This window comes from Buteo buteo, chromosome 13 (assembly GCF_964188355.1).
Source record: "Buteo buteo chromosome 13, bButBut1.hap1.1, whole genome shotgun sequence".
Lineage (NCBI taxonomy): Eukaryota > Metazoa > Chordata > Aves > Accipitriformes > Accipitridae > Buteo > Buteo buteo.
In genome coordinates, this window is record NC_134183.1 from 30,307,505 (window position 1) to 30,321,854 (window position 14,350).

Sequence of the window (14,350 nt, forward strand, 5' to 3'; positions counted from 1 at the left end):
TTCAAAATAGACTATTTTTTATATTAAAAAAGCAGGCTGCATTTTCTCATGTGCAAGTTTCGATAGTGCTAATTTAAGTATTAAAATTGTTGTATCTGCAAAACAAGTATAAAATGGTTTACTTACTGGTAATGGGCCCAGGTCTACTGGATCTAGGGATCTCCTTGGATGAGCAGAAATTTTCAGTCTTGGATCTTCCTTTGAAAACAAACCAAGCAGCACGTTAAAATCCTTTTGTTTTGTTTTGCTTTTACTTTTTTCTTCTTTATTAGTGATTGTGTAAACAACAGACCTACTACCAACTAGATAACTGTTGCATATTCTGCAGCCAGGTAGTTCCCTGGAGATTCTCAGTCCTCCAGTAGTTTACAATCATCTTCTAATGACTTCTCACTTTATTTTGTATATATGTATATACACACACATATATACATAAGTGTGTGTGTGTGTATATATATATAAATCCTTCATTTGATTCAGTTTTAGTGTAATTGAGTTGAATTAATCTTTCCACATGGTTTCTGGCACACCTTGTGCTTTTTGGGTTTGATGGTTGGGTTTTTTTGTTGGTTCATTGGTTGGTTGGTTTGGAGTTTCTTGGGGGGTAGGAGGAAGGTATTTGTGTTAAATGAGGTCTTTCCATAATCCTGAAGAAATGAGTATTCATTTTTAATCAATTTAATGCATTTCTCTGTTTCTCTTTCACCTGACAGTAATACTGACCTACTCTTTAAATGCTGAAGTCCATCTATTAGCACTGCCTAGTGATGTGCAGCGACAGTGTGTGGAATTGTAGCTGTATAACTCCCTCATCCGTACCTTAGCTGCATCTGGCCTGCTTTCTTAAGAATTCATAGAAATTTGCATTGTGCACTGTACCATATGATAAATTCAAGGTAATGGATTTCCTGTTGAAGGTAAGTTTGCAAAACTGATTTCTGCTAACCGTGCATATAAGCTATCACAGTTTTACAGTTATGACGGAAGTGTCATTTAGGAGATGCTTTACATCTGCGAAACAGATTCCTATAGACATCAGTATTTTCCTCCTTCCAAGCTAAACTTTCAAGTATCAATACAGTTTGTAAAATTTGTAATGTTCTACTCATGACAGATATTTTAAATGAATTTGCATTTTTATTACATATGTTCCTTAACAGATGTAACACAGCTATCTTGTCACTAAAGAAGTCTACAGAAGCTTGCTGAAAGCAGCAAAGCTTTGACTTGACAGGAACTAGAATTTCAGTCCATAAGAGCAGTTTTCCATTACCCATGTTGTAGTTTTGGTATTGTGGTCAATAAAGAATGGTCTCCCATTGGGTGCATGTCGGACTTCCCAGCCTTTAGGGAGAAATCCTTGCTCCATTTCAGGCTGCTGCTGAGAAGACTGTTGTGACGAATCACTTGATGTTGCCTGTGGTTGTCTTCCTATAGAAATACTTTGCACAGCTGACAACTGACTTGTTTCCATAGCAGTCTATGGTAAATGACCAAAAAAAAAAAAAAGAAATCAAAGCCCTGTAGAGCAATATATTTTTTCTATTAGCCTCTATTTTTGACTCATGAAAGCAGTTTCATAAAGCAAGTGCCAGACAATACATAGATTTGTTTAGTCTAATATCAACAACATTGACTAACAATTACTGATTATGCTACCAGGGTTAAAAGAAGTCTTTCAGGTTTCTCAGTCAGCTATCGCTCTCCAGAAGGGTTTCTTGGTACACTAATAGAGTGACTTGCCATAAGTACTACTGTTCCTAACTCTCATTGCATTCTCTCAGCTATTTTCTGTAGTGCTTTACCAGTTTATGCCTTTCGCATGTTCTATTTCAAAGACGTCTCTTACTGATATTTTGTGAGATGTTTAAAAGGTTAAATTAAAAACATGAATAAATCAGAAGACAGACAGTACCTGTACAACTGGCTTTATCCAGGTAGTAGTTCTAGAATTGTGATCTATATAATACGACCTCCCTTTTTCATCTTGTCGTTCTTCCCAGCCTGGGGGTAATCCAGATGAAGTAGGCAGTAACTAAATATTAGTGATAACAGAAGAAAAACAATTAAGAAAACCATGAAACTGACTGTGAAAAGGCTTTCCTCTGTCAAATTAAAACAACAAAACAAAACTATAATCCAGAAGGTTCATGATTTTCACAAACTGGATAAAACAGAAAAGCAGTTTTTAAGTCCTTGCTGAAGAGTGTGAAGTGACAGATTTTTTATTTTTTTATTTTTTAAATTCAAGTTCCTCATCTAAAAGGATTCATTTATATAGCTGGTTTAGACATGGCTGATCCAGCCTAGTACTTCCAGCTATGAGCTCACAGCTTGCAGTGTCACCATAAAAACAAAATGTACGGATGGTGGTACAGCTTTTAATTACAAAGCAAACAATTTTAAAAACAAAACTCATATCTTCACAGGAAGACTACTTCTTTCTGCAAGCTCTATCCATGCATTAAGCTAACTGTAAACAAAAAACACAGAGCTGGAACATGAAAGCTTTACAACTGAACTCCAATATTGCTAGACTTGTAATCACAATTTTGTCAGGACAGCTGCCAGAAGCAGAAGGCCAAATCTCATTTAGAATGTCAGCACGTAATACGTAGTTAAAAAAAAAAAAAACAAAAACCAAAAAACTTTTACATGAAGAAAATCCTTCAGCTTCTCTGCTACACAAGCCTGTGTTTTTTGGAAAACGACGTACCACTGGATGTGCAGGCTGCTCTTCAACTCTGTATGTTTGCAGACTACCTCTTCTGCTGGAATGGTTCTTGAAGTAGTGAAGAGGAATGACACATTAATTATTATTGCAGCTTTAAGGATGGCAGCAAACAGTCAACAAAAGTTATCATGCTATAAAATATTACAGTTTTTATCTTGAACAAAATGTCTTATTTGTTTTGAAATGTCTATTTAATATAATATTTTGGAAACTCCTGTTTTAACACTGCTAAAAACATTAAGTTCACAGTATCTATTACAGCCTTAAAACAGAATAATACAGAGGCTTGTGAAAATTCTGAAAACCCTAACAACAGATGCTTTGGCACGTAAAATATTAATTGCAACCAGTTACATTACAATTGAATTTACAGGATAGAACTTACTGCATTATCTTGTCAGTAGACTAAAGCCTGTGGTATATCAGAGCTAACACAACTTTTCAGAGAGTAGATTAAGTTAATAACGACAAGATATGAGAGTCTGAGACATCCAGTTTGAGAAGAGTAATTCAATCCCTGGACTTTGCATAAGCATCCGCCATTCTGCCTAGAGCCATATTTAGATCTTATTTGTATTTCATCTTGCTCCAGTATTTCCCCGATTATTTGAAGGATTTTTTCCCCTATCTACATACCCTTTTAGAACACTTCAAAGAAAAGGCATGATTAAATTTTTTAATTTATTTTTGGGGGGAGTGATGGAGGTGAAGGGAGGCAAGACTATCATTCTAGCTGGCTCTTGCAAATAATTTGAACAATATCTGCCTCTACCTTTGCTTAGGCCACCCAAGCAAGCTGAAATAACAGTTTTCTTGCTATCCATAGGATTCTCAATAGCAGAGATCAAATAGAGTTTTGTCACTCTCACTTCACTGTTTCCAGCAACACTAGCGATGCTTTTGCACAAACTTAGAAAAACATTACCATTCCAAATGCAAATTTGGAATTGACTTTCTCAGCATCACAAAAGCTAATGATTTTATTTAAATACCAAAATCTTACAGACTAGATGATCTGGGTCACCTCTATAGGCTTTCCTCAATGGACAGTGGATTTCTCAAGCCACATATCAGGTTACAAGGCTGTTTGTGGAGCTTGGGTTTCACAAGACAGCTGAGCTTATCTGATTGCTTGCTACCACCAAAAAGACAAGTCTCACTCCTGGCTATGTACTCCTGCTGCTTCCCTTTATCACTGTAGTATTTGTCAGACAACCTAGCATGCCATTTCAGCTTGCTGAAACTGAAAAAAAACAGAGTTGGGGGAACAAGAGAATAGTTTTCTGCTGGGTTAGAAAGCTGAACAGACTCACTGAGAGGTCACACAAGTTTCACAACTGGCTCAAGGGCTGTGGAACTGTATGAGTGAGGTCCCTTTTTGACTGCTATGGAGTCACCAGGTTTACTCAGCCCAATCATAAAACCTTATCCCAATATTCACAATGAAAAATGAGTTATCTTAAAGCTTGTCATAGTGGAAAAAGTAACCAATATAAGCCCAGCTCCCTTAGAAACAAGCTTTCAGGATATAGACAGCTTCCTTCATCTGTAGTTTTCTGCAGCACTCAGTATGACACTAGAATAAGAGGTATTTACAGACTGAAAAATAATTCACGCAAGTCTGCTTTAATCTAAGGCAGAGATTAATATAAGCACGTGGGGAAGAATATAATGTTTGCTTAGATGGGGTTCTATAGTAAAAAGATTGCTCTTAAATTCACTGCATTCAAGATGAAATTAAAAATATAATTGTTAATATGAAGTATTTCTGGATCTAATTCTATCAGTAGTAACATTTTGTCCCAAATATTATAGGTATTTCTGTACATTAGAAAAATGAGAAAAATAACTTACAGTATAGGCTGCTGACTGGCCAGTAGCTGAATTTCCAGAGGTAGTAAGTCTGGTATTCAATTCTTCTGCAAGATGAGTCTGTATATCACAATTACTCTGTGAGAGAGGTATTTGAAGGTTCTGATTACTATACATTGTTGCCTCATCTTCAGTTATAATTTCCCAGCTCTTTAAAAAGAAAATAAAGAAAAAGCACTTTAAAAAGTAATTCCAAGTTACAAACAGTTAAGACAAGCTTTTTTACTAGATTAAAAAGTTACTTGCATTTCAGAAACATTTAGAGATTGTTTTTACCTCAGGGGAATCTCTGTTGTCTAGATTTTCTGTATCCTCTGATATCTGTCGCCGATGAGTGAACACATGCTGGGCCTCCAACTGCACACTACCAATATCTGCAGCAGCTACATTGTCCCTATTGGGGTGGGGAAATAGGCATACAGTAGCCATATTTTATCTTTCAACAGTAAGCTAGGCTAACAGCAAAAACATACATTATAGTCATTTTGGCAGAAGAAAAAGCAATAGTCATGAGCTATAAAAGTTAATGTAAACTGTTTAAAAAGAATAAGCATTCATGTCAGCGTGAAGTGTAAGTTGAACTGAAGAACCAGATAGCACTCCAGGTATTATTTTTGTAATTCACATGCTAAGGTGGGGGGGGGTGTGTGTGTCTGAAAAAACCAAGGTAAACAAATTAATGCAGTCCCTGCTGGGAAGGAGGCACCAGGCTTAGAGCTGGAAAATAATTTCCTTTCCATTACTACAGTTATTATCTCTTACAACTGCAACCAGTTTCTATTTGAACGCATACTTCCAGAGAACAGGAAGAGTACTGTACAGTTAAAATGATCACTAGCTAGTGACCATTACCCGGGGGCTTGAAGGTTAAGCTATGGAAAGCTCTCTACTAATTCTCAAGCTGTTCACTTTCTAGCTCTCCTTGCTTTCAACATAACTAGAGTTAACTAGTTACACTAGTTAATATAAGACTTGAATTTTCAGGCCAAAAGACATACTGAGCAGTTGGTCTTTTCCACTGTGTTCTTCTGAACTCATGATTGACATAGTAGGTCCTGCCGAGGATGTCTTGCCTTTCTTCCCAGCCTGAAGGCAGCGGAGGAGATTCCTGCTGCTGCTGTTGTGGCTGGCTGGCATCATCTGGTTGGTCCAATATAATCCACCCAGGCTAAAAGGTATAATGTTAACCACCTTTAATATTACCAAAGCTGAAAAAGTATCTCAATTTATTAAACCACTCCCCTTTTAAGGTACAGTCCCACTACATCTTAAGCCAGTAAGATTGGATCTGGGTTTTATTGTGTATATTTCTCATGAAATGATGGGACAAATTATACATGCAGAAATCTTACTTTTAATTCAAGTTCCTTAAACATATTAGCATCAAAAGTTGTTTATTCCAGGAAAGTAAACAGCATTCACAGAATAGATTAAAAGAAGTAAATAAATTTCATTTCATACATATGCTGCAAATGTACTAGTCAGATGAGCATACCATTTTGTAACAGGAAGTTTAATCACAGCAAAGGTAGTAATGCTGATTAGAGTTAAGTCTTGAAAAGAAATCCATTGATCTAAATTGGATGTGCTTACAAAGATTACAAATGTAAAGTAGTTAAGATCGAAATATCCCTATAAATTGGAGAGAGTTGAAATTCTAAAACCAGCAAGATGTCACTGTCTGGCTGGCTGGGGTCACACAATGTTAAACTGCAGTGAAAATACTGGGCAACAATTCCATTAATTCTAAAACAAGACAAGTTACACAGACATCTAGCAAGTCAGTACCAGAACAAAACCAAAAGTCTAATGTATGTTTTCTTTTTTAGATATACTGACAAAGCCACCCCTTTAGTTAGAAAAACTGCTACAGAATTATTATGCAGACTTACAACTTATACAAGATAGAAGTAATTGCTTTTAACTGTTTTGTTTCTAAAACACTGTATAGGTTAGTGATTCCTAACATTCATTTTTACTGTAAATACCCTTAATAGCTGAAGACATTTGCTAGTTTTTTCAGCAATAAATACATCTTTTCATACCTCTAATTCTTCAGCCTGTTCTGTGGGTTCTTCTTCAGACCCATTGCTTTTAGGTAAATAAGTCATTTTTAATCTAAGGTGGCCTTTAACTCTTGATTTATGGCTGCAGAAGAGAAAATAAAATGTTCTTATCGTGCACTTGTGAAATTGTTACCTGGAAATAAAATAGCTGAAAAAGCACAGCTAGAGTACTATTCTTAAGTTTCTTAACACAAACTTGGCTTTTTACAGTTTAAATTAATGAAGTTCTACAATGGTATTGAGTTTTTAGACTACTGAATACAACTTGATATTATGTACCATAACTGGAAACCTTTCTTTCCAATTCACTCTTCTGAAAACTTCCATAGTATCCAATGCATAACAATAACGAACAAGAAAATAAGAATAATCACAATTTAGTTCATATAATTATAATAATTTGACTGTATGCAGACAATCTATCAAGCATTGTTTCAACCTACAGGACTACTTTTACTAAAACTTTAAGTTACAGCAAGCTCATGTACTTCAGCATCCACCCCTCTGTATTTAGCTTAATGCATCATTAGAAGCCTGAAAATAGGATCTTCCCATTTTGATTTTATTTAATATTTTCACTTGGTAAAGAAATTTGCCAAATTATCTCGTCTGTTTGACTATTGGTACAAAACAAAAGAAAATAAAAGTCCTGAAAATATCACTAGTGAGTCAACTGGATACCTGCACATCATCTTATTAAAAGATAAAAAAACCCAACACATCACTAAAGTCTAACGCTTTGCCTTTTTTTTTTCCATGCTATTTAGATTTTCTGATATCCAGAGAAACATTTCATGTTGGATTATAAACATGTTCATTCAGATCATATTTTGGTTTCAGAAAAGCCCACATCCCTTTGAAAGAGGAGGTAACCTACTATCTTACTTTCCAATACAATAGTTAAAGTAATTAATTTCAGATTATTAACATGTTAGTAATTCTTACTCAGCTTGAGGTATTGGGAAGGTAGTAATCTTAATATTTCTGTCTAAGTAAATGCAAATATGAGCAAAATTGGAGAACATGCGTAAACAATACTAAGCATCTAAAAGTTACAAGATTTCAAGGCAGAAAAGTGCCCGAAACTGTGACAGTATCTCTTACTACAAAGTATTGCCAAATTCATGTGGTAGCCACTACAAGAAGAGGTCAGGTTAACAAGCAACAATTTAAGTTAACTTATGTAGAGACAATAAATATTATTCTTCATTAGTTTATAGGATAGGAAATGTTACATTCAGAAAAATAGGAAATCAAAATGAAACTTGACAGTCACTAACCCTGTTAAAACCATTGATCTGCTAAAAATCAATAAATGTAAAATACTTCAAAAATACTTCTGCTACCAACATGGCTAAGAAAGATCTACAGATCCCACATGTTTTGATGTTATTTCTAAACTGGAAGCTATTATCTGAAAAACATTGACATGCATTTTATGTATTTTATTTCTAATAAAAGTTGCTAAAACCTGCTCAGATTTAGGTTAAGAATCTACATTTAAAAAACAAACATGAAATGCATAACACTAATATCAGTGTCAAAGTGTTACCTATCATTTAAAAACTCCTTTGTTGTTTTTTTTTTTAACACGGCCTTCCTAAAAGTTAAGCAGCTTTTCAGTTTAAGTTTTGTTATGTTTGTAACCAAGGTCACATGAAACTGCTTACTTGAAACAGGCAAACAAAAGACACAGGAAGGCAAGAAACAATTTCAACTTGAAAAGGGATAAATGAGTTATGGCATAACATTGGTCACTGATTTCACTGTTCAGCAAAATAGTAAGTTGTTCAGATGAAATTATAATGTGAATTATATCATGGCCTGAAGAAAAATGGTTTATTCTTACCAAACAACCTGTAAGTTTCTAAACAAATGCTGACTTTTTAGTAGAACTACAAGTATCTTACTCCATTGATGCTCAAATTTCTTTGATGAAAACATAAAAATTTAGAAAATATTTAGATATGTACAAGTAATTACATAACAGCATTGTTTAGATATGAAAGTTAGAATTTTTATGTGGCATTTACTAACCTTCTTGGATGAAGAACAAAATCCTTGAATGTATATGGTCTCTCCATACTTGGATTTTCTGTCTGGAATAAGACAAGTTTTTTCAAGAAAAAAAACTGTATCAAACACTTGAAGCTAAACAAAATTATCAGAAATTTACAATGAGTTTCTTTAAAGGCCACATAACATTTTAAAATTTAAATTATAGGTTTAGGTACAATTAATAGCAATACCAGATTTAATCTTACTAGTAAGACTAATTCCCCGGTTCAAGAAAAAACCCCAACCTTTCAGTGTATACCTATATTAGTTTCTAAAGCACAGACAAAAACCTGTTTAGCCTGAAATCAAGAAACAGATTCTCAATTTTCACATTTAAAAGATCTACCATACCTCTGGGTTTTTTTCCTCAGTATTTTTCAAATATTTTTTACACAGAACATACATAAAAGGCCGTTTCTAGCTTTAGGACTTGGGAGATAAGAAAAATAATCACAGAAGAATTCATTCTGAGAACACCTCTGTTCTGACTCACGAAAGTGAAGTTGCTCAACAGAAATAAGCACAGACGTAAAGAGACAATTTTATAAATATACCTCCCAGGTACAGGTAAAGAAATATTTATGAGGGATCATTAAAGAAAACAAAGATATTTCTTTTTCTGGTTAATATATATATTTATAATCCATCTGAAGTTCTGCAATTCTTAAAAAAAAATTTGATTTTGACAATACCATATGTTTAGAAACATTTGTAAATATCTATGTCTTCCCCACCCCCTTTTCCAGCTATTTGTAAATTCTGTGGAGTAACTCAAGGCTGTCGTTAATCAATGCATTTTAACTCTTTCAATAAGTACTGTATAATATGAGAAAAAACTTGCAATTGCTATATTTGTAGGCCTTTTAATTAAGAACAATGGTACATGATGCAATCCTCAAAGGCTGAACTAGTTCCATAATAGTATTTTCAAAAATATCGAATATGTGTCAATGTTTGATTGGAAAGAAACAAAAATCCAGGATCTAAAGGTTAGACATTATTAAGTTAGAGATTTTAGAATCTTATTTGCAACTGTTGAACTTTGTTATGAGAAAGTCCTAAGATTCAGTTGACTAAATTTTACTGAATGTGGTAACTATTACACTGAATCTCAGAAAGAAAAATGCTCTCTTGTATTTCAGACATTTCAGTGTAAGCTCTTATTAATACAATTTAGAAATACTACATTCAAGTTGAAGTGTTCCACCTTCACTGCATTAAAATGCAGATCTTCAATCCCATAACGATATATGTATTACACTGGTGTTATCTGCAAGATCAGGTTCTATACTTATAAAAATTAATTGTCTTACAACTAAGGTAAATACTTCTTTGAAATTAAAATGGAATTAAGCTTGGCTTTTAGTTTTGTGGGGTTTGGGGGTTTCCCCCCCTCACCCTCCAGCATTACATTACTTCTACCAACACACACACTAAGACACTGTGGAAATACATCACAGGGGAGAGAAGAAGAAAAAAATTATCTTCTTAATCTAAGTTTTATAATTATTTTTTTGACTTTCCAAAAACAACTGCTACCTTCGATTCAATGCTAGATTACACTTGGATTAATACATTTTGGTTTTGGAAAGAGCAAATTCGTATCTGCCAACTATCTTACTAACTTACTTGCCAACTATCTTTACTAACCTAACTTACCTTGCAGATGATCTGCCCTTTTTACATGTCCCTGATTACCAGCTCTTTTTAGTTATGAACAGCCTGCATTTGCATAGTATCAAGCAAAACTAAAATTGCATGTAATAAAGAATTTATAAACTGATTTTATTTATCCAAGATATATTTACTTAAGTAAACGAAAGACTTTCAAAAAAATCCACCTATATTTGGGCCAATAAAGTACAATGGATTTATATGGCAAGACCAAGTAATTAAGAACAAGGAAACAGGAAGACGGAAACAAAGAGGAGACAGGGAAAAGTTGACATTTGAGGAAGGTAAGAAAATAGCCATGGAAATACTCAAGTGAGGCTCTGAGAGAGAGAGAGAGAGAGAGAGAGAGAGAGAGAGAGAGAGAGAATGCACCAACATCTCCCAAAAGACTCCAGATATGGCTGTCCAGCTTATTAGTGGGAAGTGAAAACACAGACAGTCTTCTCCAGAGGGACATTACAGCTAGTCTTTCCCAGCCACCTAACCGAGGGAGAGGAGTTAATGTGATCTCACATCCCAGTTACAGTAGGAAACAGGACATATCTGTAACTACTCCCGACACAGTTCTTACTGGAATGAAAGAACAACTGCTTTTGGAAAGGTTTTGCCGCAGCTGTTATCCTCTCTTTGCTGATAAATCTGTTAGTATTTGCTAATATTTTGAGACCTCAGAAGAAAATGAAAAGGCTTACTTATTTCAATGTTCTTGGTGATATTTCTTTAAAACTAACGTGCTTTGCAAAAGGAATACAGAAACAAACAAAAAATAATGTACAAAACAACACTAGCTCTATTTCCCACTTACCCTCTTCTGTATCTGTTTATGGGAATAAGGAATATTAAAAGTAAATTTGTAGACTTTAAAGAAAATATTTTAAGAAATATGGCAATAATTACAATCTCTTCTTGTCTTTAAGACTGTTTCAAACCTTGCATTTTTATTCTTGAAAAAGCTAAAAGTACTCCTAACTCTCGTAGCAGCAGAAACCAATATCTAAACACAAGGTAACCTACATCTTTTGATAAAGATCAAATCCACAAAAGAAAACCAAACAAAAAACCCACAGAGCAGGAGAATTTAATCACCTATATTATCAGTACAGTTAACTTCCTTAGATGACTAATACAGTTGCATACAGAATCATTTTTCCCTTTTGCAGTCTTAAAACAAAAACAAACAAACAAAAAATACAAACCGGTAACTGATAAAGAGGAATATCCACTTGCCCAAGAAAATCATCTCGAGTCTACAGAAAATAAAAACAAACAAAAAACACACAAAGTTTAAAGTTGCAAAGTGTTTTAAAAACATTGTTCCAAACCCTGATAGCATAGTAATGCTTTCTAAGAATTTGAAGACACTCTTAAATTATAGACAACAAAACTTGTTCTGTACAGAACGAGTTCTGATTGACCCAACACTCAGAGCCTTGGACAGTTCTGCCTTCCTCAAAATAAATGAGGTATGAGGGAGCTGGAGGTGGTGATTTAGATTGTTTTTTAAATCATATAGACTAATGGTAATACAACCAGGAGAGAGTTGTTCAGCATCAAGACTAAGACGATCAGCATCTCCAGTAGAAACATCGTCCTAAAGGGCAAAGAGTAAAGGCATTCTTTCCCCTTAGCTGTTTCAGTAAAATAATTGTCTTGGTATATGGTTAGGCAACTAAACATTTATCACAGATTAACACAGAACTAAAGACTTTCGTCCTAGGAATGCCTGACAATTTCTAAAAGCCTAGACAGCTGTTTAAAACAGACATACATATGAACTTTTTTTTCTTTTCAAAATAATACAGCTACTGTCAAAAATAAGACAAAATAAGCAAAAATAAGTTTCATCTGTGATAAGTGCTTTGGAAGTTCCAGCGATTCCAGCATTCCCAAGTCTGGCAGCAGGAGCTTCAAGTTTGGCATTTCCCCTACCCTCTGCCCAACATTCCTGTTGACACCTGAAAATGTGCTAAAATTTGTTATATCTGTGAAAAAAATACCATTTGCCTACGCACATTGGGGAGTTTAGCTTTAACAACTAAAATCTGGAAGATTCTGCCCTGACTTGGATGTCTGGACTGTCTGACTACAACTAGACTATGAATGCCGGAACTTTGCAGCCTGATTCCCTCCAGCCTACACTGTAGTACCAGGGTAGGGACTGACAATACATGGATGGCATCATTGTACAGTTTACTTTTGATCACTGATTTTTGCCTGCCAAAGAAATTAAGATTTTAGTAATTTAGATAATTTCAGCATTTGCCAATAATCACTGCCAACAGTCAAAGTACTTAACTTGACTTCTTACTAGATTACTGGAGCCTACGCGGAGTTGTTTCAAGTTCATTTGTGATTTTAAAGCCTTCACGAACCTCCACAAAAGCAAGAAAATTTATTATATGGGTCATTTAACATGAAGACATATCACTGCCTGTGTGCTAAAATCAACAGGGCATGAATATTTTAAAAGGTGTTTATAAGCCGATAGCATTTTTCAAAAATCTACACTATAACAAGGCTACGCTTTTTCACAGAGACAGAGTAAGGAACTGTGAAAGTCTTCAACAGTGTAGCCTGTGCAGCCTCTGGATTTCTAGTCTTCCTGATTTTTCCAGCTAACAAAAGATTTGATGCCTATTCTTTCCTAAATCTGTTGGTGTACCACAAGCTTTTATTCAAGCTCATCACCCAAGGATTTTGATGGCCTTCTTCCATAAAACCTTTCACTATGAGGCTCTGCATCTCACCGACATCTATTCCCTCCACCCCTGGGCAAAGCCGTGTGTTTCACTTTTCTTCTAGCAGTCCAGTTCTACTCATTTTTTTGTCCCATTGACGGCATTCTCCATTCAAACAGCTCTGACATTAAAGGCCACAGGTATTTCTTGAAGCAGTTCCTTCTCCCTTAATAATTCTGGTATTCTTTTTCTTTAGCTCTGTTGTCCTAAGTTTGTCCATTTAATTTTTAAATCATACATGTATATGGAGAACCAGTGCCACACATTTGTATAAGCTCTAAATTTTACACCTCCAAAAAGCACAAGTAGACTGCAGAGCTTGTCATAGATGATAACATGCTAGAAACCTAGAGATACATAGCTTTAATTTGTAGTGTGTACGTCTTATATTCAGATTTTAAGGGGGGGGGGAAGGGGTGGAAATAAAAAAAACTACCCACCTTTTTAGTTCACAAACTCATTTGAGATAGAAAGCCTCAATAGGTTTTCATACCTGGAGAGTCTGAAGCTTCCCTGAACTACTGAAGGAAAACTTTCTGAACTATTATAGACCACAAGCTTCTGGAAAAATATAGCTATCATTTTTGCCTATAAGGTTCTTTTTAAAATGGCACAGCACATACCTTAGACATGTTAAAAGGCTTAGTATTTGTAAAGTTCTTGGCAATCCTCAAGTGGAACATGCCTTTCAAATAAATTACTGGAATGTGGGACAAAAGTCTGTTGTATTTTAGAAAACCTCAGAACATTGTGTTTGTTACCAGCATTATTTTAGTACAGGCTCCTGTTATTCACTTTATTATTCTGCTGTCTCTCCTGCTATTTTTAGCACAGCTAGCCTCAATAACCAACCTTTAACATTACTTTCTCCTCCAGCCAGAGAGTAAAATCCTCCAGTGGAGATTTTTTGTTGACCTCCAAACAACTAATACATAGATCAGATAGCAGGAATGCTCTTTAGCAATGTGCCTCACTATGACAAGCTGACTAACTGCCTTCAAAGAAGTGCCAAAGAAGCTTTGAAACAGACATCAAACACGTTAACAATTAAATGCCAATGGAGTTGAAACTGTTTGGATCTCTGTTTCATGAGAGCAGGCATCCCAGTTTTTTCCAAGACAGACAAGTGGGTCAGTTGTTCTTGTCAACTTCTAATTTCTTAACAGCCAGAGAACTCAAACTTTCTGCTTGCCAAACCATAAGTGCAT

General features: G+C 35.0%; 1 protein-coding gene across 5 annotated transcripts in view; it reads right to left on the reverse strand.

The window, feature by feature from the left end:
* Positions 1 to 14,350, reverse strand: part of NEDD4 (NEDD4 E3 ubiquitin protein ligase) — a 63,773-nt gene that overhangs the window by 15,246 nt on the left and 34,177 nt on the right. For 3 of the 5 annotated variants that reach the window (XM_075045337.1, XM_075045335.1, XM_075045334.1), the window contains 10 exons: positions 11,601 to 11,651; positions 8,710 to 8,771; positions 6,652 to 6,754; positions 5,605 to 5,774; positions 4,883 to 5,000; positions 4,589 to 4,756; positions 2,717 to 2,782; positions 1,916 to 2,035; positions 1,274 to 1,480; positions 127 to 198 (listed from right to left, as the gene is read on the reverse strand). In XM_075045337.1, coding sequence (XP_074901438.1) covers positions 127 to 198; positions 1,274 to 1,480; positions 1,916 to 2,035; positions 2,717 to 2,782; positions 4,589 to 4,756; positions 4,883 to 5,000; positions 5,605 to 5,774; positions 6,652 to 6,754; positions 8,710 to 8,771; positions 11,601 to 11,651 — 1,137 coding nt within the window. The remainder of the gene's footprint in view (positions 1 to 126; positions 199 to 1,273; positions 1,481 to 1,915; positions 2,036 to 2,716; positions 2,783 to 4,588; positions 4,757 to 4,882; positions 5,001 to 5,604; positions 5,775 to 6,651; positions 6,755 to 8,709; positions 8,772 to 11,600; positions 11,652 to 14,350) is intronic. The other 2 variants (XM_075045338.1, XM_075045336.1) reach the window with 1 other exon arrangement.